The sequence below is a fragment of the Taudactylus pleione genome, unplaced genomic scaffold, assembly GCF_031769625.1.
Source record: "Taudactylus pleione unplaced genomic scaffold, aTauple2 ptg000009l, whole genome shotgun sequence".
Taxonomy (NCBI): Eukaryota; Metazoa; Chordata; class Amphibia; order Anura; family Myobatrachidae; genus Taudactylus; species Taudactylus pleione.
In genome coordinates, this window is record NW_028284412.1 from 15220777 (window position 1) to 15248017 (window position 27241).

Here is a 27241-nt window from a genome sequence, read left to right on the forward strand (position 1 = left end):
TATTAGAATAATACAAAGAAGATATGTATTATATTTTCCTTAATTTTTTCTTATATTTTTATAGTCAAAACTTTGGAGTATATCTAGGTATGACGGGAAAGGCTCTGCTGACCTGCCTCACCTGACCGCACATCACTGGCTTAGATTTGTAAGCAAAGAAAAAAAAGTAGCAACTTTAAGTTACTAAAGTACCGGTTTCTCTCCTTTGGTAGGTTTCTGGTGTCGCCTTCTGGGCACAACCCTAAGAACAGCACACCGTGACAGAAAAGACACAATAACCACACAGGGTAAAGATACAACACTATTTTATTATAGCAATAGTATAAGGTATCATCCAATTTAATTAGACTCAAGACAAAACACAAGATAGAGAATACAATTTGATGTCCTAGGCCTGCGGCACACGGTAGCCGAATTTAAATGATTCATAGATTTCTCCTCAAGTTACTAACAATAAGTGCACAAATAGTACCAAGGGGATCTTGCCAGCTGAGGTCACACAGGGTTTGGGGGATCCTACTACAGAATATAATAGTACACCTAGTAACTGCAACACGATCACCATTTAGATGAATAACAGCGGATTAACATGCATTGCATTGGATTGTACCAACATTTGCAATATTTCATAGCAGAGGTACATATAAGGCCTTTAAAGAATTCAGCATTTAAATCCGGCACCAGCAACAATTAATGTACACTTCATTAAAGAAAAATAGCATTTGAAATATTTCACAGCAAAACAGTTGCATTAGGCATGAGCTGGTGCAATTCAACCTCAGACATTACCTCCCAGCATGAGCATGTTATTGTCACCCACAGAGTAATCAGGTAAGTAAGCAAGCCACTCTCAGGCCAAAGGGAGAGGGAGTGACCTATCCTTTACTTCCCCTGCACAAATCAACTGCTAGGATAATACCTCACACACCTTAGACTTTACCTGGCCACCTGAACGGACTCCTAACTGACAGATAAGGGGCTGCTAGTTTAATAGAAAGAGGTCTCCTAATGGGGGGCATCCACTAGACAATTTTATCCCTGTCCAACCTCTGAACGATTTTCCCTTGAAATATGATCTTCCACTCTGAACAATTTGCAAAAGATTTGCAAAAGATCTAACAATAAACTATGGCCCTGATTCAGAGCCGGACTCTCTGACCAGAGCGCTCGCTCTGAATCAGGGCCCTCCTCAATTAAAATGGAGCGTCCTCATGGACGCTCGTAGAGCTGTGGGTCACCACCCACAGCATATACGAGCGTCCAAAAAGAAATATATAAAGGGGGCGTGTCCACGGGTACTGAAGACTGGAGGCAGCTGGTCCTGGTTGGTCATTATGTCAGTGTCGGTGCCTACTGCCCAGAACTACGGAGGACGGAGCCAACTGTCACTCAGCAGCGCTGCAGGAGTCTGTGTCCCCGCAGTGCTGCTATAGAATTCAGGAGATTGTACTCATCCGGTACAATTGGTACCTCTCCTGTTTTGCCAGTACAGACCATTAAAAAACGGTACTGTACCGGCCAAATCGGTATAGTTGGAGTAGTATGCTTATAATAGTATGCTATTTTTCTCACCATGCTGTGGGCAACTGCTGGGCTGCCCCCAGCCTCCTCACTTCTTTGAATGTGTGCGGCATCCATTTACTTTCAACTGCACCCTATGCAGAGCAGAGGCAGTGCCAGTGTCGCCCAGTGGGTGGGATAGCAGGATAGTGCATGAAAAACGTGACTGTCCTGCTGGAGTCGAGTTGGTTGGGAGATATGCAATTGTCGACATTCACATTGTTGGCACTGACATAATGCCGCCATTGTTAATGTCAACATGCTAAATATATACCAGCAAACAATGTTTTATGTGGGTTGAGTAGATTTAAATGTGTAGAGGGAATTAGATATGGGAGGGACGTCTCATAGCTCAAAGCTAAACTGCAGTGTAAAAACAAAGCTGTGCAACATTTTTGGGCTGCACACACACAAAAAAAAAAAAAGATTGGCATTTTGCCCATGTGAATCAAACCTTTGTGGATTACAAAGCAGTACATCACACACCCTTATACGAATTAAAAAGTAAATATGACACAAAACATTTTCTTTATATGCTTAACTCCTCCCAGAGTCCCAGTCATGTGGCTGGTCATGTGATAGCAGCAAGAGACCTTTAGCCCACTCTGATACAGCATCTACCATTAGGTCACATGTCACTATTTCCTCCCTTCTTCCACTTCATTGGGATTGGTTGGCTGCTGCTCTCAGCTGGGTGGATATACATATACCGTGGGTGGGTTCTATCCAGGAAGCTGCACACTGATTTGCTGAGCATTTCATACAGTTTCTTAAGTAGGTTTCTTGCAGGTTACTAGTGAAGTGATTGCTGTGCAGCTTTTATGACAGATGGCCCGTGCCATAATGAAATCTGCGTGGACTGTAATAATTCTGGGTGCTGTATTATGGCACACAGATTTGCTTGCCCTTCACAACGGCTTGGCACTTACCCCTCCTATGGGCTGGTTACACTGGCAGAGATTCATGTGTGAGACCGATTGTAAACTGAACCCTGTCAATTGTATTAGGTAAGGAAACAACAGCAAAGTCAGTGTTTAAAGCATGACGAAATGGAAGCAAATAGTGCATTGTTGTGTTACTTGGCTATCTATCAGATGATAGACTGACACATAAACATTATTAGCTTTACAATTCCTACAGTGTTTAAGGTGGGTACACAGTACACGATATCTTTAACAATTTGGCTGATTCCGCCACATCGGACGGCAAATCGTTAAAAAATGTGTGGTGGTATGCACTACATCGTGTAGTGCATGCTGTGGATAGTCAGCCTATTCGTCTGATCTTATGTACAGCATGTAAGATCAGGCGATCAGCTGACGATCACATGCAGCGATATTCGCGAGGGGGGTGGCATATCGGGCACTGGATCGCCAGTATGTACAGACCGCCCGATATATTGACCTGTCAGCAGTCGGGCTGTGTGTCGCATTGCTGGGTACACACATTGTTTGGTGTGTACCCAGCTTTAGACTTTCTCTTCGATCGGCAGATGGTGTGAAAAATACAGTACTTCATTTATTTTCATGTATGTACAGTATATAGTTAAAATGGAAGTAAAAAGTGCAATGAAAAGAAAATATATACTGTAGGTCCTTTTTCTATGCATTAGCGTAAAATATTTTTCTGGTTTGTGCTAAATCAGATTCCTGGCATCGGTGTCTGCACAGTACATGGTGTTTTAATTTCTTTTTTTTTTATGTAAACTACCTGATTATTGCACTTTCACAGAAACTGTTGTGTATTGATGGCATTACAGTGTAATGTTGTGAAATTACTATTGAAACAAGACTGAACTGTGTGTATGCATGAGTATATACTGTGTGTGTGTGTATATATATATATATATATATATATATATATATAATGTGTGTGTTATTAACAGTTATTTATTTACCACACATATTCAACAACGCTTTACAGAGCCTATTTGTTCCCAAGTGGAGCTAACCATTGTAATGTCCCAGCGGAAACTGGGCACCGCCAAGGAACGGGCTCAGGTGTGGGTTGACTTGCATTAACAGTGTTAGATTGCCTTCTGCTTGTTTTGGTTTAACACACCATGACAGAGGCAAGCCCAACTACTAAATGGAGGATCCTACACTATTTAATTGTGAAAAGAATATGCAGGACAATTGCTTGACAGACCGACTATAACTGTTTAATACATATACACTGCTTTCCCCTTAATTCAATGGTTAAAAGCATCGGGCCAACAATAATATGCCAATTATAAATAAGTAAAAACAAAAAGATTCTGAATAAAAGCATACCAGATACAGTAACTGTTTTGGTGAAAATAGTTGGGCACCTGCAGCTACTGTGGTACTTGTAGTACACTGTTTAATTCACACCAGGAAGTCTATGCAATTTAAACAGCTCAAGTGAAGACAGTTCAGCACATGCAGATTACTGTTACTGTGGTACTTGTAGTGCACTGCTTAATTCACACCAGGAAGTCTATGCAATTTAAACAGCGCAGGTGAAGACAGTTCTGCACATGCAGTTTACTGAGTTACTGTACTTGTAGTGGATTACTTATTTCACACCAGTAAGTTTATGCAACTTAAACAGCTCAAGTGAAGACATTTCAGTATATTCAGGTTATTGTGGTTTTGTAGTGCACTATTTAATTCACACCAGAAAGTCAATGCAGTATAAACACCCGTGAAGACATTTTAATATCACCATAAAAACATATACCAACAGAATTTGACATACATTTCTTTTAGCAATCACCTTTGAGCAAGCAGGTATCACCATATCATATTACTACCCTGAAGGCTATGAGGCTTCTCCTAAATTTTGGACACCTCAATACTTTTTCACTAACCCCCTATATGAACTTCCCCTGAAACACCCAGAGAGAGAAGGATAATAACTCTCACCCCCAAAAGGAGTAGTTGGAGTGACCAGAGGGAGGAGGCCAGTAAAAGAACAGAAAGGCCAACAGAGCAATGAACCCTAAAATGGGACCACTCAGAGGTTTTTGCCCCTGACTATCCTATCCTAGGAGTAGAGGGGACAATGCTTAACATCCTAACCAAAACTATATAGATACGTAGGAGCTTGGGGGAAAGGGGGGAGAAGAGACAGCCTTTGGGAATTTCCGCACAGAGTTTCTCAACCCCAGCAGCAGCTGTTCTGCCTCCGTATGACCAGCTCTCAGCATTCCCTGGACTTCAGTGCTGCCCAGGATGATACACTGCATCGGACAGCATAAAAACTGCAGGGTCTTTAGGTGAGCTGTCCCAGTACGTCTGACATCTTGCTTGTCCATCGATCATGGGTTCATATTCCTGGTCTTTTCTCCCCACTTATTTGCTGAATTGGCATGGGTGCCCTGACAGTCCTTGCTGTGGGGTCCTTTACTGAGACTTCTAGCCAGCCGCCTTATTTTGCATCCACTGCCGCCCTTTGTGACGGACCCCATTGCAACTGTCACCTCCGCAGGTACTCTTCCACTCCTCCATTCATTTTGTGTTCTCGCTGCTGCAGTCTTCAGTGTTTCCCCTAACGACTACTTCAGGCACCGGCAATGACAGGGACAGCTATGGCTGTAGGCAGAGGTCTAGGAATTGACATCGTAAGTCCACCATCAAATGATAGCTAGGCTTCCACCATCAAAACTTTTGATGTAATGGTAAGTAACCATCGCATGAAAAATATTCGATTGAAAAATCTATTAATTTGACATGCGCAAAAGACCTTGTTTGCACATGCGCAATAACCTTTTACTGCGCCTGGCAAGGGACAGGATCAGGGGAGAGGTGGGATGAGATTGGGGATGGACCTGGAGTAGCTCCAATGACAAGATTTCCCAATGGTGAGAGATGCAGGCAGGGACAGCGCAGCTCTTAGAATTATTATTGAAAAAAAAAGACAACAATCACAAGACCATCGAATCATTACCATTCAGTGGCGGCAAACATCGGAATGCTGCCATCGAATGGTAAAAAAACTACCATAAAAACAAAAACATCGATGGTTGGCAAACATCGACCATTGATGTCCATCCCTACAGAGGTCTTTCCCTGGGATCCTTCCAACGGTGTTCACGGTCTGCAGGGTACCGGTCTCTGTTGGCAGGCAGGGGTCCCCTTCTCCGGCAGGGTCTTTTCCAGTACTTCCACGACTTCACCTCCCCTTCAGCAATCCAGTTTCCGGGCATAAGGTGTTTGTTCCATGGTCCAGCAGTCACAGTCCCTCTGGCGGGGTCCTCTTCTACACCTGGGAGTCAGCAAATGGGATGGGGGGAAATGGAGGTCCTTCCCTTGAAATCAGCATACTGTACCACCAGTACATACTGTCAGCATACTGTACCACTGTCAGCATACTGTACCACCAGTCTACGACCGCCTCGATGCTTGTCCAGTGCGCATGCGCACGAGGGAGCCGGCTCCTTCGCGTGCATGCGTGAGACCCGCTACGACCGACAGCGCCGGTCGTAGCGGGTCTCTTTCCAAAGCGGGCGAGCTGTCTATGTTGATTGACAGCTCGCCCCGTTTGGAAGGCGGGCCGGGGGGGTGGCAGCGGTTGTTAGAGCTGTGGGTGTAAACCCACAGCCTAACGACCGAAACAGAGGCGGCCAGTCAGGATGCAAGCGGCCGCCCAGTTTCAGAGCGACCGCTTGCATCCTCCGACCGCCTCTGAATGAGGGCCTCTGTTCCCTCACTGGCCTCGATTCTATGCTAACAGCCGGCCCTGGGTACTTTTGCCCCACAACCCCGGCCACAAATCAGATTATGGTGTAATTTTTGCGGGCTACAGCCGTTGCTGCCTGGCCTGGGGATCTGCCAGCCGTTTAGCATATGCACCGTGGCTATAAGATAGAAAGGGTCAAGACTAGTTCACTGCCTGCTGACAGCCTTAGTGGGGCACCACTATACACCTTGGCATAAATATGTATTAAGTGCTAAAAACCTTTAAAAAAAAATTTAAATCTGGGGCTGTGGCCTGTCTTTTTTTTTACCTGCATAATCCTCCTACGTGCCTTATTACTACCAACAGGGGTGCCCCTTACCAACCAAAGTGTACCCCATTTTATGTATATTCTTTACCACATGCACCCACATATTAGGGTTCATTTTTTGTCAGGAGTCAATTAATCTACCAGCATATTTATGGATTGTGGTAGGAAACCAGAGTACCTGGAGGAAACCCCATACAAGCATAGGAAGAATATACAAAGTCTGCACAGTTGGTCTTGGGTTAAATTTTCACCACGGCTCTTAGTATGATATCTCTCTATCGATCGATCTCTGTATCAATATATATATATATATCTCTCTCTCTAATATATTAATATATAAATTATATATATATATATATATATATAAGAAATACAGAATTATTTAGCATGATTGAGATAGTGACACTTATGCTTTCTGATGGTTCAATGTACACAAACCTTGTATGATGCACAAAATTATAACAAATATTGTATAAAATTATCTTCAGGCTGTATGTACAAAGTGTATATGAAACAAATGCATTCTGTGTATAGACGCGGGTCCCATTCCCAAAATATGTCATTAGGGTATGCAAATATTCCAAAATTTGAAAAAAATCCAAAAATTCTTCTGATCCCAAGCATTTTGGATATGGGAGACTAAACGTGTGTGTATGTATATGTATACCAGGGCTCGACAATTTTTTGTAAAATCTAGGAGCCAGCTTAAAAGTTTACGAGCCTGACCAACTTTCTTGACCAAAATAAATGAAAACTTGTATAGACCAAGACACATGCCCCTCAACCTCCCCACATGCCATCAGACCATACACATGCCTCTTCACTGGTCATCAGATTCTACCACATGCCTATACCTGCCACACAGTAGGTCCCATAAGCACATTACGCCACACAGTAGGTCCCAAATGAACGTTACGCCACACAGTAGGTCCCAAATGACATTATACCACACAGTAGGTCCCAAATGCACATTACGCCACAAAGTAGGTCCCAAATGCACATTACGCCACACAGTAGGTCCCAAATGCACATTACGCCACACAGTAGGTCCCAAATGCACATTACACCACACAGTAGGTCCCAAATGCACATTACGCCACACAGTAGGTCCCAAATGCACATTACGCCACACAGTAGGTCTCATACACATTATGACACACAGTAGGACCAAATACATTTTATGCCACAAACAAGGACACAAATTCTATTACACAGTAGGATCCAAATGCACATTAATACTCATATAATAAAACAATAGAATTTGGACAAAACTATATGACCCACCAGGAGAAAGGTGCCTCCTCACCTAGCCATGCCACTACTCTGCACAGCTCCTCTCCCCTTCCCCCCATAACATACCATTTTTTTTCTTTTACATTAATGTGGTATCAGAAAGTACTGCATACGAACAAACCACCCGATGCGGCAACACCACTGCTCTGCTACCCCCAGACAAACCACCCCCACAGCCATACCGCATGCATATCTACCCCACGCTGTGGGAGCTAGGAGGGGTATCGGCCACTTACTTTAAAATTCGGAGATCTGATCTCCGTTGGACTGGGTCCTGCAGCAACAGTCAGACCAGGTGGGCTCCATCCACTCTAGTGGGCAGTCACAGCGCGGTGGCATGGCCCGTTAGGCGGTCGGTCTCTTTGTCCGTCCGTCTCCCCCCCCGACACTTACACGCTGCGGTGAGGAGGCTCTGGTAACTTCTCTCACCACAAACTCTGCCTTGCAGGAGGGAGGAGCCGGAGCCGCTCTGACTGAAAGTGGCAGGCACACATGCCTCCTCCTGTGACAAGCACACACACGCCTACTGCTGTAACCATCTCCGGAGGAGCTTTTTTTTTTTTTAATTAGCTTTACTTGTACTGCAAAACCTAGTCGCCAGGACCAAAACCTTGGTCACCATGGCAACTGTGATTTGTTGAGCCCGTATGTATATATGTATAATATATATATCCAAATACTCGGCACTGAACTAAAAAACTTCAACTGCTGCTGGTGCCCTCCTTCACAAACAACAAGTACATATATAGTAGGCGGCACTCAAGCATATGTATGGTCAACGTTTCAATTCACAAAATTAATTTTCATCAGGACGTCCTTGAAACGTTGACCTAACTACGGGAACTCTGTGTGATTATTTTATACATATGCTTGAGTGCCGCCTACTGTATATGTACTTGTTGTTTGTGAAGGGGGGCACCAGCAGCAGTTGAAGTGTTTTAGTTCAGTGCCGAGTATTTGGACATATAGATATGTATACAAATATATATATTCCCCCATTTGTTTATATATGTATACAAATGGGGGAATTGACCATGTGCGACAAATCCGCTAGTAAGTGCAAAAAATAAAATTTTTGTGCAAATAATCAATATATAAAGTACTAATTAAAGTGCAAATGTGCTAAGCAGTGTAACACATAAAATCAGTGCAATAAATATACCAATAAATAAAGTTAAAAACGATATAGAATTTATTTCAGAGATTAAAACGAGATAAATGGATAACAGGTAAAAATGGGGATGCTCAATTAAGAGATTAAAACATAGCCATTACAATTAAATAGAATAAAAATTGCATAGTTTGTAAAAAGTAATAGCTTATCTGAGTCATGATTCAGAGGAAAAACACTTTTCCTAGGACAAGAGATGGGGTCCCAATGCGTTTCGTCTTATGGACTTCTTCATGGGGATAGGGGTTGAGGTGTAGTATTCACCTATATATACCCCCTTTCTATCATTAGGGACTGATCACTTCCGGGTCAGGGATGAACCCTGCATTCATTAATTGTGTCCTCAAAGGCAAGCTCCCATAGGGGGTGTGTATAAATACTAATTATAAGATCATGTAATTGATAGGATGCATATATAATTTAAAAACATAGTTCCTCTGCTAATATGGTTCGTCCGTAAATAATAAGTGATTCCTTACTTCCGCCCTTCCGGGTATCGCGCGTGTGCTTCCGCCCTCTCCAGACACCTCGCGTGTGCTTCCATTAGATGTATCCCAGCAACCATTTCTAGCTACTCCGTTCCGGACTGTTGCTCTCGGCTGGCGTCTGCTTAGGTGGCATGTGATCCAATAACTTCCGCCCTTACAACACTGTTCCATGCGATTGGCTTCCGCCCTTAGTATACCGCTCACGGCCTGTGCGTAGAGACGGCATCTAAATATATTATTCAAAGTATCTATAATTAAACAGAATTCATTGTAAATATATGATGCATGAATAATAAAACGAGATTAGACGCATGGTATATCAATATTATGAACTTACAAAATGTGCACTTGGTTTTCATAACAATGTGTGCATTTAGAATGTGATACAATAAAAGGAGGCAATAAAAATTAGAGATGTATGTGTGATAGTTGAATCAATCAGTAAATAAATAAAAAATAAAGAAAAAGTAGTTTATATGCATAGTTCAAAGTTCAAATTGCATATTCCATAGATATAAGTATTTATTCTCAATGTATGATTTAGGATGAGGTAGGTGATTAGGTTACAATATAGTCCTCCAGAATTGGTTCAAAAAGTAACTTGAAAGTGAATTGAGTATTCTCAATGAATGAAAATGAGGTAGGTGATTTGGTTATAGTATCGTCCTCCATAATTGGTTCAGAAAATAACTTGAAAGTGGATAGTTTGTTTAAAAATATTCTGATTCAAAGGAGGTATCAATCGTCTTGCTTGGACTAGCTTCTTCTACGATGGCTTGCATGGGAACTTCAGTTGATGTATGTTAGGGGTATTGTGCTTGCCCTTTTGGACTCTAGTAGCTACAATACCAGGTCTTCCCAGGAGGTCTCCCATTCAGGTACTGACTGGGCCCAGTCATGTATAGCTTCCAAGATCGGACAAGTTTAGGCACACGCATACTGATATGACTGTAGATACTCTTGAGTCCACTTTTCACCATAACCCCATCACTGGTAACATTGTTACCAATTGGAATTATTACTACACCTGGTATTCTCTGGGGGTCTCCCTCCCAGGTACTTGTCAGGCCCAAAACATGAATCACCCCACCAGGGTGCCCACAAAATGGGCTTTTCATGTTGGTATAGTATTAATAACCATTCTGTCGATCATCTTGTTGTATCCTCATAGCAATGTCATAGCTCTCGTTGAAACCTTTTGGAGCCATGGTGTTGAGTTCAAAGATCCAGTACATTTAACGTCTGGCTAGAAGATTCCCCAGATCACCTCCTCTTTCTCCAAGGGTCACATGTTCAATGGCTTTGAACATTAAATCCTCCGGGTTTGAATTATGTTTGGTTATGAAGTGCTTAGACACTGCATGAGCTTCTACTTTATTTTTGATGTTTCTGGTATATTCTTGGATACAAAGTTTTAGTAGTCTTTTTGTCTTTCCAACGTACTTGATTCCACAAGTGCACTCCAACAGATAAATAACCGATGAAGAATTACAGTTCATAAAACTTTTGATGGCAAATTCCTTTGTTCCATCTGAGTCTGTGAAAGTTTTTCTCTTGGGATGCAAATGTTTACATATATTGCAACGTCCACATTTATAACTCCCCTTGCAGCTCAGGGTTCCACCCATGCTTCCCTTCTTTTCTTTCCGCAGAAGACTTGGTGCTAAAATGTCTTTTAAATTTCTAATTTTCCTAAAAATGATCTGTGGTTTAGGAGGCAATACCTCTTTTAGAACTGGGTCCATTAGAAGTACGTTCCAGTTCTTATTAAGAGATGCCTTAATCTTTTCTTGACCATTGAATGTAGTAACAAAGGGAACAATTTCTTTCTTTTCATTTTTGTTGTTGTATTTAAGTAAATTCTTTCTATCCAATGCCTCAGTTTTCTCCAGTGCTCTCTTCAGGATCTCTTCTGGGTATTCCTTCTCCCTGAATCTGTCAGCGTATTGTTCCAGTTGTTCGTTACATATTTTTTGATCGCTGCAGTTACGTTTGATCCTGTAAAATTGGGAATATGGTATATTTTCCTTCCATTTATTCAAATGGCAACTTTTATAGTGTAAATAACTATTGGTGTCTACATTCTTGATGTAGTTTTTAGTAGAGATACTTCTTTCTTCACCAATTAAGACCAGATCTAAAAACTCAATGGTCCTCTTGTTGAAGTTGGATGTAAACTTCAAATTCATGTTGTTATTCGATACCAATGATAAAAACTGGTTAAAAGATTCTTCTTGTCCATGCCAAATGATTAGAATATTGTCTATATATCTTTTATAAAAAATTATGTTGTCTTTTATGGATTATTAGTATAGACGTAATTTTTCTCCCAGCATCCCATTAAAAGATTAGCAAAACTGGGAGCAAAGGTAGTCCCCATTGCTGTTCCGCAGATCTGTCTAAAAAATTGGTCTAAGAATTTAAAATATTTATGATTAAGCATAAAAGACATAAGATCACATAAAAACTCCTTATGAGGGGGCTCCAGACTCAAATCCAAGTCTAAAAAATCTCTTGTTGCATTAATGCCTTTTGTATGTTCGATACAGGTATAAAGAGGCTGGACATCGATGGTGACCCAGTTATATCCCTCTCTCCACTCAATGTTCTCTAAACATTGCAAAACATTGGTGGTATCTTTCAAATATGAATCCAGTTCTTTCACATACTTCTGTAAGAAAATGTCCACGTACTTTGAGAGATGAGAAGTTATTGACTCAATTCCAGCTATGATTGGTCTACCCGGCGGTGTTTCCAAAGATTTATGTATTTTGGGTAACAAATAAAATATGGGGGTTGTGGGGTTAGTTTTCATTAAAAACTGGAACTCCTCCTTTGTGATTATTTTATTATGGAGTCCGTCAACTAAAAGTAATCTTAATTCATCATTATATTCCTCAACCGGGTCTTTTTCCAATTTCTCATATGATTCCACATCATTAAGGAGTCTATTGGCTTCTTTTGTATAGTATGCATGATCCATGATGACCAGCCCCCCCCTTTATCAGCCGGTTTTAAACACAATAGCTTGGTTGTTTTTTGTTTCTCAGGAAATGCCTCTTTAGAGTCAGGCTCCTAACAAATTGATATTCAGGGAAACCATCCAACCAGCTTCCCTGCTAAAAAGAAGGTACAAAGACGAAGAGGAAGAAGGGGCAACAGGAGGAAGGAACCCAAAAAGGAGGTCCCACCAATAGACCCTAAGACCAAGGGTATTTTTAACATTAACTCACAAAACCAGAAATATCCCTACTGAGCAAGGGATTAAATTTTGCTCCTACAAACAACATGAAGAAATTTGATGTCTTTATTGACTCTAAAGAGGCCTTTCTTGAGAAAAGAGGATGCGCCAATAAGAAATTACAATGAGAATTTGTCCAAATCTGGTTTAAAGGGCAAATCCACTTACTATCCACTTGAATGAAAAGGGAACCATGTTCAGATATTTTATGAGATGATAAAGAAAGACTTAAAGAAGTAGATAGTCAAGAAACAGAATTTGAACAGTCGAGAGAAAGAAGCCTTGAAGGGATTAAAAAACAACCAAGCTATTGTGTTAAAACCGGCTGATAAAGGGGGGGGGGGGGGGGGCTGGTCATCATTGATCATGCATACTATACAAAAGAAGCCAATAGACTCCTTAATGATGTGGAATCATATGAGAAATTGGAAAAAGACCCGGTTGAGGAATATACTGATGAATTAAGATTACTTTTAGTTGACGGACTCCATAATAAAATAATCACAAAGGAGGAGTTCCAGTTTTTAATGAAAACTAACTCCACAACCCCCATATTTTATTTGTTACCCAAAATACATAAATCACTGAAAACACAGCCGGGTAGACCAATCATAGCTGGAATTGAGTCAATAACTTCTCATCTCTCAAAGTACGTGGACATTTTCTTACAGAATTATGTGAAAGAAGTGGATTCATATTTGAAAGATACCACCAATGTTTTGCAATGTTTAGAGAACATTGAGTGGAGAGAGGGATATAACTGGGTCACCATCGATGTCCAGTCTCTTTATACCTGTATCGAACATACAAAAGACATTAATGCAACAAGAGATTTTTTAGACTTGGATTTGAGTCTGGAGCCCCCTCATAAGGAGTTTTTATGCAATCTTATGTCTTTTATACTTAATCATTATTATTTTTAAATTCTTAGACCAATTTTTTAGACAGATCTGCGGAACAGCAATGGGGACTACCTTTGCTCCCAGTTTTGCTAGTCTTTTAATGGGATGCTGGGAGAAAAATTACATCTATACTAATTAATCCATATAAAGACAACATAATTTTTTATAAAAGATATATAGACGATATTCTAATCATTTGGCATGGACAAGAAGAATCTTTTAACCAGTTTTTATCATTGGTATCGAATAACAACATGAATTTGAAGTTTACATCCAACTTCAACAAGAGGACCATTGAGTTTTTAGATCTGGTCTTAATTGGTGAAGAAAGAAGTATCTCTACTAAAAACTACATCAAGAATGTAGACACCAATAGTTATTTACACTATAAAAGTTGCCATTTGAATAAATGGAAGGAAAATATACCATATTCCCAATTTTACAGGATCAAACGTAACTGCAGCGATCAAAAAATATGTAACGAACAACTGGAACAATACGCTGACAGATTCAGGGAGAAGGAATACCCAGAAGAGATCCTGAAGAGAGCACTGGAGAAAACTGAGGCATTGGATAGAAAGAATTTACTTAAATACAACAACAAAAATGAAAAGAAAGAAATTGTTCCCTTTGTTACTACATTCAATGGTCAAGAAAAGATTAAGGCATCTCTTAATAAGAACTGGAACGTACTTCTAATGGACCCAGTTCTAAAAGAGGAGTTACCTCCTAAACTACAGATCATTTTTAGGAAAATTAGAAATTTAAAAAGACATTTTAGCACCAAGTCTTCTGAGGAAAGAAAAGAAGGGAAGCATGGGTGGAACCCTGAGCTGCAAGGGGAGTTATAAATGTGGACGTTGCAATATATGTAAACATTTGCATCCCAAGAGAAAAACTTTCACAGACTCAGATGGAACAAAGGAATTTGCCATCAAAAGGTTTATGAACTGTAATTCTTCATTGGTTATTTATCTGTTGGAGTGCACTTGTGGAATCAAGTACGTTGGAAAGACAAAAAGACTACTAAAACTTCGTATCCAAGAATATACCAGAAACATCCAAAATAAAGTAGAAGCTCATGCAGTGTCTAAGCACTTCATAACCAAACATAATTCAAACCCGGAGGATTTAATGTTCAAAGCCATTGAACATTGACCCTTGGAGAAAGAGGAGGTGATATGGGGATTCTTCTAGCCAGACGGTATATGTACTGGATCTTTGAACTCAACACCATGGCTCCAAAAGGTTTCAACGAGAGCTATGAAATTGCACTATTCCTATGAGGATACAACAAGATGATCGACAGAATGGTTATTAATACTATACCAACATGAAAAGCCCATTTTGTGGGCACCCTGGTGGGGTGATTCATGTTTTGGGCCTGACAAGTATCTGGGAGGGAGACCCCCAGAGAATACCAGGTGTAGTAATAATTCCAATTGGTAACAACGTTACCAGTGATGGGGTTATGGTGAAAAGTGGACTCAAGAGTATCTACAGTCATATCAGTATGCATGTGTCCAAACTTGTCCGATCTTGGAAGCTAAACATGACTGGGCCCAGTCAGTACCTGGATGGGAGACCTCCTGGGAAAACCTGGTATTGTAGCTACTAGAGTCCAAAAGGGCGAGCACAATACCCCTAACATACATAATCTGAAGTTCCCATGCAAGCCATCGTAGAAGAAGCTAGTCCAAGCAAGAAGTTTGATACCTCCTTTGAATCAGAATATTTTTAAACAAACTATCCACTTTCAAGTTACCGTATATACTCGAGTATAAGCCAAGTTTTTCAGCACATTTTTTGTGCTGAAAAAGCCCCCCCTCGGCTTATACTCGAGTCATGCCCGCATGGTACGCAGCTGAGTAGCGTACCATGCGGGTCGCCCGCGGTGCAGACTGTGTCTCTGTGACACAGCTGCACTGCGTGTGTGGCGCTGACCGGACGGAGTTCGGTCAGCACTACACACTGCCAAACACACAGCCGCCGGCAATGGCAGCTGTGTGTTTGTTGTAATCAGCAGCCGATGAGAGTCTGTCAGACTCTCATCGGCTGCTGCTGCTCCCACTGCGGGAGCCATCTTCTGTCTCCCACAGTGGGTAATGGGAGAGACGTCGTCATGACGACGTTTCTCCCGTAATGCAAAGCGGCCGGAGGAGCCAGTAGCAGCGTCGGGACCAGGAGTGGGGTTTCAGGTGTTTTTTTTTTTTTTAAAACATCTCTCTACTGAGGGGGCTAATACTGGGGGGATTACTACGGGGGGCACTACCAGGGGGGGATTAATACTGGGGGCACTACCAGGGGGAGATATTGCTACTGGGGGTACTACCAGGGGGGGTATTACTACTGGGGGAACTACCAGGGGGGGTATTACTACTGGGAGCACTACCAGAGGGGGAATCTTACTACTGGGGGCAGTACCAGGGGGGGGGGGATTACTACTGGGGCAGTACCAGGGGGGGATATTGCTACTGGGGGCACTACCAGGGGGGTATTACTACTGGGGACACTACCAGAGGGGGAATATTACTACTGGGGGCAGTACCAGGGGGGGAGGATTACTACCAGTAGTTTCTGTATTTCCCACCCTAGGCTTATACTCGAGTTAATAAGTTTTCCCAGTTTTTTGTGGTAAAATTAGGTACCTCGGCTTATATTCGGGTTGACTTATACTCGAGTATATACGGTACTTTCTGAACCAATTCTGGAGGACGTTACTATAACCAAATCACCTACCTCATCTTCATTCATTGAGAATAAATACTCAAATAATTCACTTTCAAGTTACTTTTTGAACCAATTCTGGAGGACTATATTGTAACCTAATCAACTACCTCATCCTAAATCTTCATACATTGAGAATAAATACTTATATCTATGGAATATGCAATTTTGAACTTTGAACTATTCATATAAACAACTTTTTCTTTATTTTTATTTATTTACTGATTGATTCAACTATCACACATACATCTCTAATTTTTATTGCCTCCTTTTATTGTATCACATTCTAAATGCACACATTGTTATGAATACCAAGTGCGCTTTTTATAAGTTCATAATATTGATATACCATGTGTCTAATCTCGTTTTATTATTGATGCATCATATATTTACAATGAATTCTGTTTAATTATAGATACATTGAATAATATATTTAGATGCCGTCTCTACACACTGGTCGTGAGCGGTATGCTAAGGGCGGAAGCCAATCGCATGGAACAGCTAGACGGAGTAGCTAGACATGGTTGCTGGGATACATCTAATGGAAGCACACGCGCGATACCCGGAAGGGCGGAAGTAACGAATTGCTTATTATTACGGACGGAGCCATATTAGCAGAGGAACTATGTTTTTAAATTAGATATGCATCTTATCAATTACACGATCTTATAATTAGTATTTATACACACCCCCTATGGGAGCTTGCCTTTGAAGGCACAATTAACGAATGCAGGGGTTCAACCCTGACCCGGAAGTGATCAGTCCCTAATGATAGAAAGGGGGTATAAATAGGTGAATACTACACCTCAACCCCTATCCCCATGAAGAAGTCCATAAGACGAAACGCGTTGGGTACCCCATCTCTTGTCCTAGGAAAAGTGATTTTCCTCTGATTCATGACTCAGATAAGCTATTACTTTTTACAAACTATGCCGTCGTTATGGGTCTCGCACCGAAGGGGGCGTGCTGTCGATGCTGATTGACAGCACGTCCCCTTTTGTGGGCGTGCCGGGGGCGTGGCTGCCGAGACGGAGGCGTTCCCATGGGAACACCTATTGTCTGGGGCCGGCCCCACTGACATCAGATGTCAGTGGGAGTGCTTTTGGCTCTGATAGAGCCAAAAGAACTCCAGGGCTTGCGGCAGACGAGACCCTACCACAAGGGTCTCGTCGCAAGCCCAATGGTCGCGCGATGGACCATCATTTTGGCCGCTCGCTATAGCTGTGGGTGGTCACCCACAGCTATGCGAGCGGCCTGGAGTCCGGCCCTGATTCTGAGCGAGCGCTCTGTCAGAGTGTCCGGCTCTGAATCAGTGCCCTCCCTCTCTTTTTTTAGAGCGGCCTCCAAAAGCACTCCCACTGACATCACTTGTGATGTCAGTGGGGCCGCCCCAGACGGTAGGCGTTCCCATGGGAACGCCTCCGTCTGGGCAGCCACGCCCATGGCACGCCCACCAAAGGGGGCGTGCTGTCACTCACCATCGACAGCACGCCCCCTTTGGTACGGTAGCAATAACGACGGCTTGGGCCTCCGTCGTGCGCATGCGCACTTGGCCAACATCGACCCTGCTTGCGAGTGCTCAGCGCTTGCGAGCGGGTCTGAATTAGGCTGTGTGTGTGTGTGTGTGTATATATATATATATATATATATATATATATATATATATATATATATATATATATATATATTATATTGTATACAAGGAGTAGTGATAGTAGCGCTAGTCCCAATGTGGATTCTGTAAGCATCACAGTCATTTGATGGATCGGTTAGTATTCTACTATAATCCCGTTGTCACGGTGGCTGCTCACAGTTGTCCAAAAGGATCGTTGTTGTGCGGTCCCAAAATGTATGAAAATACAAGAGGTGAGAACGAGCGCCTTATAGTATAGAGGACCCTGAGGATCTGAATTGGGGAACAACACCAAAAAGAGGACCAGTCGAGCTAGGATTGCAAAAGGGGAGTGAACTAACTGTGCCACATTATAAAGGGATGCAAGGGTGTTGACCAAGGATACATCAATATATGCCTATTTATTAGGCACACACGGTACGCTTTGTAAATTATTATAAGTGTGCAGCTGATGGTATAATTTACTACACTATAAAACGCTTGATCTCACCTCTTCTACTTTCATAAATTTTGTGGCTGTATTTACCATCCTAACCTGGAGGGAAGTTCTACACTATAAAGGTATGTATGATTGTGGACCAGGAACACATCATTGTATGCCTGCTTATTAAGCACATACGGTACGCTTTGTAATTTAATATAAGTGTGCACTCTTACTATACTATAAGGCGCTCGTTCTCAGCTCTTGTATTTTTATATATATATATATATATATATATATATATATATATATATAATATATATGTGTGTCAATAGTTCATTTTTAGCAATTAACTAAATGCAAAGTGAATGAACAAGAGAGATTAAATCGAATCAATATTTGGTGCGACCACGCTTTGCTTTCAAATCGTACCTGCCTGTATTTTTCAGCATTGAGGACATCATTAATCCTGAACAAATCCCAAACTCCATTTGCTGAAATGCAGCCCCAAACTTGCAAGGAACCTCCACCATGCTTCTCTGTTGACTGCAGACAAAATATAAAATAAAATAAAATAAATATATAATATACAAAGGGGATGGGATCGTGACTTGATTCTACTTGATAGAGAAGTCAAATGGATTAATCAGTAGAGACTCTAGTCCCCCAAAGGTATAAATGAAGTCAGTTCTTTAAATATATTCTTTCAATAAAGCCATTTTCTCGTAAAACACTGCTCACACTATATCTACTCTTTAGAGTGGATTTAACCGATTTGAGGTCTATGTTACTTGAAACAGCTTTGTTTTTGTTAGTTTTTTGGCCTGATGAGCCATGTTTTGTTTTTTTCTTTATTATTTTTTTATTTATTTATTATTTGTTTAATTATGTGGATACCTTTTTGGCTATATATAGTTTTTTGGATTTATGTTGTGGCTTTTTTTATGTATGTAATTTATTTTCATATTTAGTAATAATGGTTTTAGATTAAGGTTGTGAAGGATATAATGGATGCCTACCAGCACTCAATATTATGAGTGCGGATTATTATACAATAAGGGAGCTGTTAGAGAGGTATGTGAGATCGCCTAGTGGGCGGCAGCCCGTGTTAGCACTTTTACGTGGCCGCCGCCCACTAGCGCTTCTGGTGTCTTCGTCTGGCGGGCGCCAACTCGCCAGTGCTTCGGTGTCTTCACCTAGTGGGCGACAGCCTGTGTTAGCTCTTTTTTGTGGCTGCCGCCCACTAGGACGAATGGTGTCTTCACCTGGCGGGCTCCAACCCGCCAGGGCTTCGGCCGCTTTGTCTGGCGGGCGCCCACTCGCCAGGGCTTCTGGCGTCTTCACCTGGGGGGTGGCTGCCACCTCCCCAGGGCTTATGTGGTCCTTTTTAGGTTCCGCTGACGGGTCCCGCCGCCTCCAAAGACGTCGTGAGCCATGATTGGTTCACGGCGGCCATCTTTGAAAATCAAAGATGGCCGCAGTGAGCCAATCACAGCTCGCGACGTCATCGTCTGCGGCACCCTGCAGCTGCGGGACCGGCGCCTGTTTGGATGTCTGTGGTGTGCCTGGATCCGAGAGGATCCAGTCCCCGCTAGCCATTCTACCAAGTACGGCAGTCGCGCCCATTTAAAAAATCAGCTCCATTTTTGAATTTCAAAAATGGCGATGAGGCACCATTTTTAAATGGGCGCCGCTACCGTACCCGGCAGGATGGCTGGCGGGGACTGGATCGTACCGCCAGTTCCTCTGCCACTGGGTTCCACCAACAACCGTGCCACAGCCGCCGCTGACACCTGTGCCGCCACTGATGTCCCTACCGCCGCTGCGTCCCCGCCGCTGCTACCATTGCTGTGTTCCAGTGCTGCTATCGCCCGCAAACGATGGGCTTCTTTGTGCACCCAAGTGAAGCCACAGTGAGAACACCTGCTGGAGGCTCCTACTGAGGCTGCGCAACAAGTTGAAAAATCCTATCTGTATAATGGCGCATTCTTGAGGTAATAGTTTAAAAACTGTAACTTTCTAACTTACCTGAACCCCAAAAGGCCCTACTACCCTGGCACAATAGCTACCTAATAAAACAAACCCAGAGTCTAAATTCATCCCCTACCCTGAGGTATGCCTTCCCAAAAAAAACCCCATAAACTACAGCAGAAAAGTGGTCCCTTCTGAGAATGTCAGAAAAATGTGACAGTTGGAACTTTAAATTACTACCAAATCCTAATTTTTTCATCTTTTTGCCCTGAAATTTGGCATGCATCACTGAGTGACAGTTCTATTCGCCCGTGCCAAATTAGCCCCTTAAACGCCCTGCCCCCTCCCCCCCCCCCTCTGGAATTCTCTATGGGAGAATTGCAGTTTTTTACATGCAGCCTTAATATAAGGGCATGACTATGTGAGTGTGTGTATGTGTATATATACACATACACACACTCACACATTTTTTTTTATATATATATATATATATATATATATAAAATATCTGATCATATATTAAATTGGACATCAGATGGGAACGATATAGAAGATCTAACATTATGGATTAATTTATATGTATATAATGGATAAACTCAAAATCAAGTTTTATATAGGATATCTGGCCGCAAAATCACACATAGAAACCTCAGAGGATGTGTTTTAACATTATACTTCATATAATGAAGTGAATTGTTCATATTTATGTTTTAAGAAGTGGATGTTGGTGGATTACTAATAAGACTATACTACCATTCTAATAATGTTAAATATGATTGATTTGCTGACAACCAGTCAGAACTTAGGGAAGGGGATTTAAGGAAAAGGAAATGACATGACAGGTGATGCTTTGATAGCCTACAGCCGTTTCAGCAGTCAGGCTTTATCTGTAACTGATTGACATTAAATTACATGACATTAACAATGTTAATATGTTGCTAAATGGATATAAACCCCAGCCATTGATGTCGAAGTTAAAATGATATATGCGCTATATATAGTGCCGAGACTAATTGCTATTGCCTACGATTATTAAAAGCTATGCTAAATATATGAGGCCAATGCTCCAGCTACTGATGTATAAAATGATACATGTGCTATACGCAGCGCTGGGAATGATTGCAATTGCCTAATTATATACATGAATAACCAGAGCTGTAAAGGTTACCATTTTTACCTATTAACCTTTTTTTACAGTATGTGATTCACACACATGATATAATGGGAACTACTAATATATATCACATGTAGTGGAGACCCATTAATACTAGGTATGTTGATCAACTATTTACTAACATAATATACCTGCTGTGTGGGATTGAACCTTATGGCTAAGAGACTCAGAAATATAACAAATACTTGTATTTACTGCATAGCTAAGAAGTATTTATAATAAGCATTGCATAGCAATACAGAAGGATAAGCATTACATGGCAATACAGAAGGAGAAGACATCTAAGCATAGGAAGAGAAGACATCAGTTTTAAATACTGACTATACACATCAGCCACTGCATTGTTTTATACAATTTGCTAATTCCTTTTGAGGAGCTGATGAAGGCATTTAGACTCAGCTAATAAATGTAACACAAATAACAGAATAAACTATAATGAGTTAACCACTTAACAGACAATTTTTTTTCCAATAACCGCTCAGAATTGTCTGTTTTTTTTTTTTATGACTGAATTAGGTCAAGAACATCTTTTTTTTTTTTTTTTAAACACAATATACCATAAAATAGCAATTCTTATGGTATACTGTAATGATGGCCATTGACAGCTGTACCATCGTTGGCCGATAGGTTTGACCATCAATAGAAACCATCGATTGTTTGAGACCACAGCCACTGATGTTTCCTTAACATTGGATTTCAAACCATCGAAGGTCCCACACACCTGCTAGACCCCTCCGCACCCCGCCACGGACACCGCTGGACCCTCGCACCCTACCATGGATGCCGCTAAACCCCCGCAACGCAAGCCAGACCTCCACGTATTGTAAATACTGAAAAAAATCACATATCCGAAATGCTCCTGGTCCCGAGTATGTGTATGCATATGTGTGTATGTGTATATATATATATATATATATATATTTATTTATTATTATTTTTTTTTTTTTCCATCAATTTCTAGGAGGGCACCCACTATCTCCATTTTTTTGTCCTGAGTGCTGAACTACCATGTACTCCTGCTTATATATTATATATATATATATATACACATACACACACACACACACATTATTAGTCAACAATTGTAAGAGGCGGCACACAGAGTCTCCAAAATAAGGTGAACAAAGGCCCTCTCGGGGGTAACTTTATTTTGTCACATAAGGCCGACGTTTCGGGGATCGTGTCCCCTTTCTCAAGACAACATTAATGAAAACACTGCAAACATGACAAATAAATAGATAAAACACTCACCCACATACCCCTGATCAGGTGTGCCAGGCTCCGTCCTCCGTCAGACCCGCTCGTCACAACCCGGAAGTACTATCAGCGTGAACCGGAAGTGAAGCTGTGTCATCCGGCAGTAGGAACCATGGCAACCTGAAGAACCATGACAACGGTGTAAGCAAAGACTGTGGAGAGCTCGTGAATAGCTCAACACTGATAGAGTGAAACAAAATACATAATTACATTGTGCACAATCAAAAAATACATGTATACAATAAGCATAAAAATATAAAATAAAATTTGTGACAACAATATAATTTAAGACTGTGGGAAGCCCATAAGTGGCTGACCACAGAATAAAATGCATTTTGCATTCAAAAAGACAATGTGCGTTGACTGTATATAACACATAATAAAGGAAACATGTTTGTATGTAACAAAATACCTAACCATGCACAAATGCCAACAACAATGTTCTCAGTGAACTTAATTTTGAAGGTGTAGAAAATATTCTAAATTATGACAGTATTTTTAAAGTGTCTACTCAGGTAGACACTTTAAAATCGATTGGCCATTTTCTTGCAATTTGAGTTTTGTAACTTACATTATCATTTGCCCTTGTGGGCTTTACTACATTGGCAAAACGGAATGCACTTTTAAGATACGCATGGCCCAACATCGTTCAGCCATTCGATCAGCTTTGTTTGCAGGTTCCAGCGAACAGCCCGTTGCACGGCATTTTTGTATGTTAAGACATAATTTAGCCACATTGCGCTATAAGATAATCAATCATGTACCACTATCCCCAAGAGGAGGAGATGAGCTAGACGTCTCCTGCAATTGGAGTCCCAATGGATCTTTCGTTTGGATACATTGTCCCCGAGAGGCCTAAATTAAAACTTGGGCCTGATTAATTTTTTATAACAGTTTGATCTGGTTTAGTGTTATTCATGTCAATTTAGATCATTATGGTCATATGAGACACTCGGGTTTTGAATCATATTTCTATATTTTTATATATGTACCAATTTAAGACCATTAATTTATGAGTCATGCTTACCTATGCAGGTTTTCTTGTTAGTCCTGTTTTGGACACAATTTGTTTTTTCAAGAGAATGGTTGAATCCTACAACTAGATGGCAGTATTACTTTGTCTTTTGCATGATAAAAGGGTTGGTTCCCTGAAACGTTGATCTTATCTCAGTGTCCTGGAGATTTATTTTTCATACATGGACTCAGAGTGCCGTCCAGTGCTACTGTGGGAATACTTATTGGAGGACGGGCACCGAGCACGTTTATTTGGATGGACTTGAGTGCTGGGCATTTTGTGTTTATAATACAAGCAGTAACAGAGGGTCACACCAGGCTACACGGGGGCGTGGCCTGGCGTGGCCCTCTGTTACTGCTTGACTGGCTGGATTAGATCCTGGAGACGTTCGGGTGAAACACCAGCCTTATTGTTATTTCACGGTTTATGCTTGCGGTGGTTTTACACCGCCTACTTTGGTACGCACGCTGACCTGGAGTCTTTGTTTTTTATGTAATAAAACTTTTGTCTATACTTGATGCACGATGTGGCGCCCCCTTTTTGTGCTCTAATATTTCATATATATATATATATATATATATATATATATATATAAAACAGTTGTCCGGCACTCGCACTTCAGTTAGTCCTTTTCACTGGGGTGCTATCCAGGGTTGCTTATTCAGCTTCCCGTATATATAGTTATGCAATCATCTCCCGACGACGGAGGAAACACTCTCCAGACTTGGTTTGTAGTTGCAATATTAATCAGCTTTATTATGCATACCAAATTAATTTGCCGACGTTTCGGTTCTTACTGAACCTTTGTCACGGCATCAGTATTCTTAACATCAGGGTTTAGTTAACTGCTTGTCATGACTTTTTATTGTGGTATGCCGTCCTGCTGCTGGCAAATTAATTTGGTATGCATAATAAAGCTGATTAATATTGCAACTACAAACCAAGTCTGGAGAGTGTTTCCGCGTCGTCGACAGATGATTGCATAAATTATATATATATATATATATATATATATATATAAACAACAAACAACACAGGACCGGCACTCATTGAAAATATAAGCAGCTTTGCCGGGTGCCCCCACAATATAGCGAAATACAGACCAGGAGGTGCGGCACTCACGGACCCATATGAGGAAACACGAAGGTGAGCCAAATGGTAACGTTTCAGTTCTTTTATGTAACTGTCTTCAGAAAAGTACAAAACATACAAACAACATACCTTAAATAGCCCATCACCAATCACCAAGTGTCCAATCCGCGCCGCATGATCAGCTTCCTCGTTCCCGCTGAATCGTCGGCGCTGACGACGACGTCACCACTCTCGGCGCACACCACGTGACACCCACACCAATCGTTGCTAAGCAACAAAATAACAAGTTGTTTAATCACAACACCACTTACGTATGACCAGGCTACATAGTTATATTGTATAAATACAACAGTACATAAAAGTTAGCCGCCAGCAGTACCAAAATAGACTGCTCACACAACCCAATCACCCGGGTATATCGTTATTATTATTATTATTGTAAAAAAGAGAGATGTATTACAAAGCGGAACGAATCTCAACACACAGGACATAATTGCTTAGACATCAAGCTCATAGGGTAATGCATAAAAATGCAATCATGCTGAGTCAATATCTATTACAAACCAATGTTACTTACATTGGTACACCCTCAAAGCACATCGCCATACTACACAAATCAGCAATTATCTAACTGAATAATCCTATATAAAAACAGACAAATGAGAACAAAATACATACATACATACACCAATATTCTATCATCATGGATATTTTAGCCAAAGGGAACTTTAGTCTAACACATAATGGTAGCGGTGCTTTAGAGTTTAGCTAAAGCCAACAAAGGAGATATTATCATTTAAACCTTTAGGGTATAATACATCAAGTCTCAGAATCCATTCTGCCTCTTTCCTTAATAGTAATTTCCCGCGATCCCCACCCCGCATTAGAGGTGGGACATGGTCAATCATACGATATCTTAATGACGCTAAGGTATGCTTAGATTCCTGAAAATGTCTCACCACGGGTTGATCACTTGTACCATGGGTAATAGCTGCTTTGATGGCAGACCTATGGCCCGCCATCCTTTCTTTAAATTTTCGCTGTGTCTTCCCAATATAGGAGAGCCCACAAGGACAAATTATTTGATATATCACAAACATGCTGTTGCATGTGAGGTGATGCATTCTGAAAATTTTTTTACCCGTATAAATATATATGCAATGTTCACTAACCGGCACTCCATGTGTTGCAACTAGACCTTGCCTTGGTGCCCTCCCCGGGGGATTGTATCCTCTGCAAGCATTAATATAGACAGAACAGCGGCACTCACAGGACTCTCAGTCGCTTTAAATCATAGGAAACATAGACCTTATTGCCAACGTTTCAATCTCATTTATTCGAGATTTTCCTCAGGGATCAATATAACCTCATACAAGTACACTTATATAGACAAAGGATAAGCACTCACCCATGTGCAGCACCGTCCGAGGCCAGCTCCGGGGGAGGTGACGTCATCAGGCCGCGTCCCGCTAGCGGGGCGTGCGATGTTCTCACGCATCGGGCAGCATCTGGTAACCAAGGTGATTAACCCATCACCAACGTGAAGACGATGTGTAAAGTACAAAGAAACCAATAGACATGTAACATAGAATCATCATGACCTATAAACAAGGCAAAACAGTATAGGGGTATTGAAGGCTGTGGGTATTAATAACTACAAGACAAGCCTATAAGGCTCGACGATCATAGTGTCTCTATAGACACTGCACATAAAACCCTGCCCAGATAATTCATGTCATGTAAAGCAGTAACAGAAATAGGAAATAAGAAAGGTGTCATGCTTTCTGTGAAACGGCCACTGTTAAACATGGGGATGGAAATGATACAAGATATGAAAATATGAACAGAAATAAACTGATAGAAGGCATATTACAGATTATGAAAAAATACTCAAAAGGGAAGCAATGTAGAAACAAATCCAGGAAGAAATATGGAATATGAATAAATATTAGAAAATGTTAGATAAATGTTAAAAAAGATTAATAGAAAAGGAAAATAGAAAAATGTCATAAAGAATAAATATGTGTAAATTACACTAGGTCCGTGATACAGAAGGTATGGATAACAGCTATATAAATCTATAAAGTGTATAACAGGTGCCATGGCTATATGATAACGCGACCTTATACATATAGAAAGAGTCCAGCAAAGAGGGTTATGCACCTTAATGTAGAATAATTACTACTGCACAATAGTAACTAAAAAAAATAAAATAGATGTAAATTCTCATTGAGGCCAAAAGGAGCCACACTATTCATTTTATGTATCCATCTGGCTTCTAATTTCAAAAGTGCTTTCTCTCTGTCACCTCCTCTAGGTGATGC

At 41.1% G+C, this 27241-nt stretch overlaps 1 protein-coding gene and 1 long non-coding RNA gene across 3 annotated transcripts in view; one reads left to right on the forward strand and one right to left on the reverse strand.

Moving 5' to 3' along the window:
* Nucleotides 1-341: 341 nt before the first annotated feature.
* On the reverse strand, nt 342-26463 carry LOC148542798 (uncharacterized). The gene is made up of 5 exons (XR_015877694.1): nt 26326-26463; nt 25047-25184; nt 22805-22930; nt 18841-18954; nt 342-2551 (listed from the first exon to the last, which is right to left on the reverse strand). It is a non-coding gene; the product is annotated as an uncharacterized LOC148542798 (long non-coding RNA).
* The window catches only part of GLA (galactosidase alpha), a 149126-nt gene continuing 124214 nt past the window's right edge, over nt 2330-27241 (forward strand). For both annotated transcript variants that reach the window (XM_088467402.1, XM_088467403.1), the window contains exon 1: nt 2330-2567. In XM_088467402.1, coding sequence (XP_088323528.1) covers nt 2389-2567 — 179 coding nt within the window. In that variant the 5' untranslated portion in view covers nt 2330-2388. The remainder of the gene's footprint in view (nt 2568-27241) is intronic.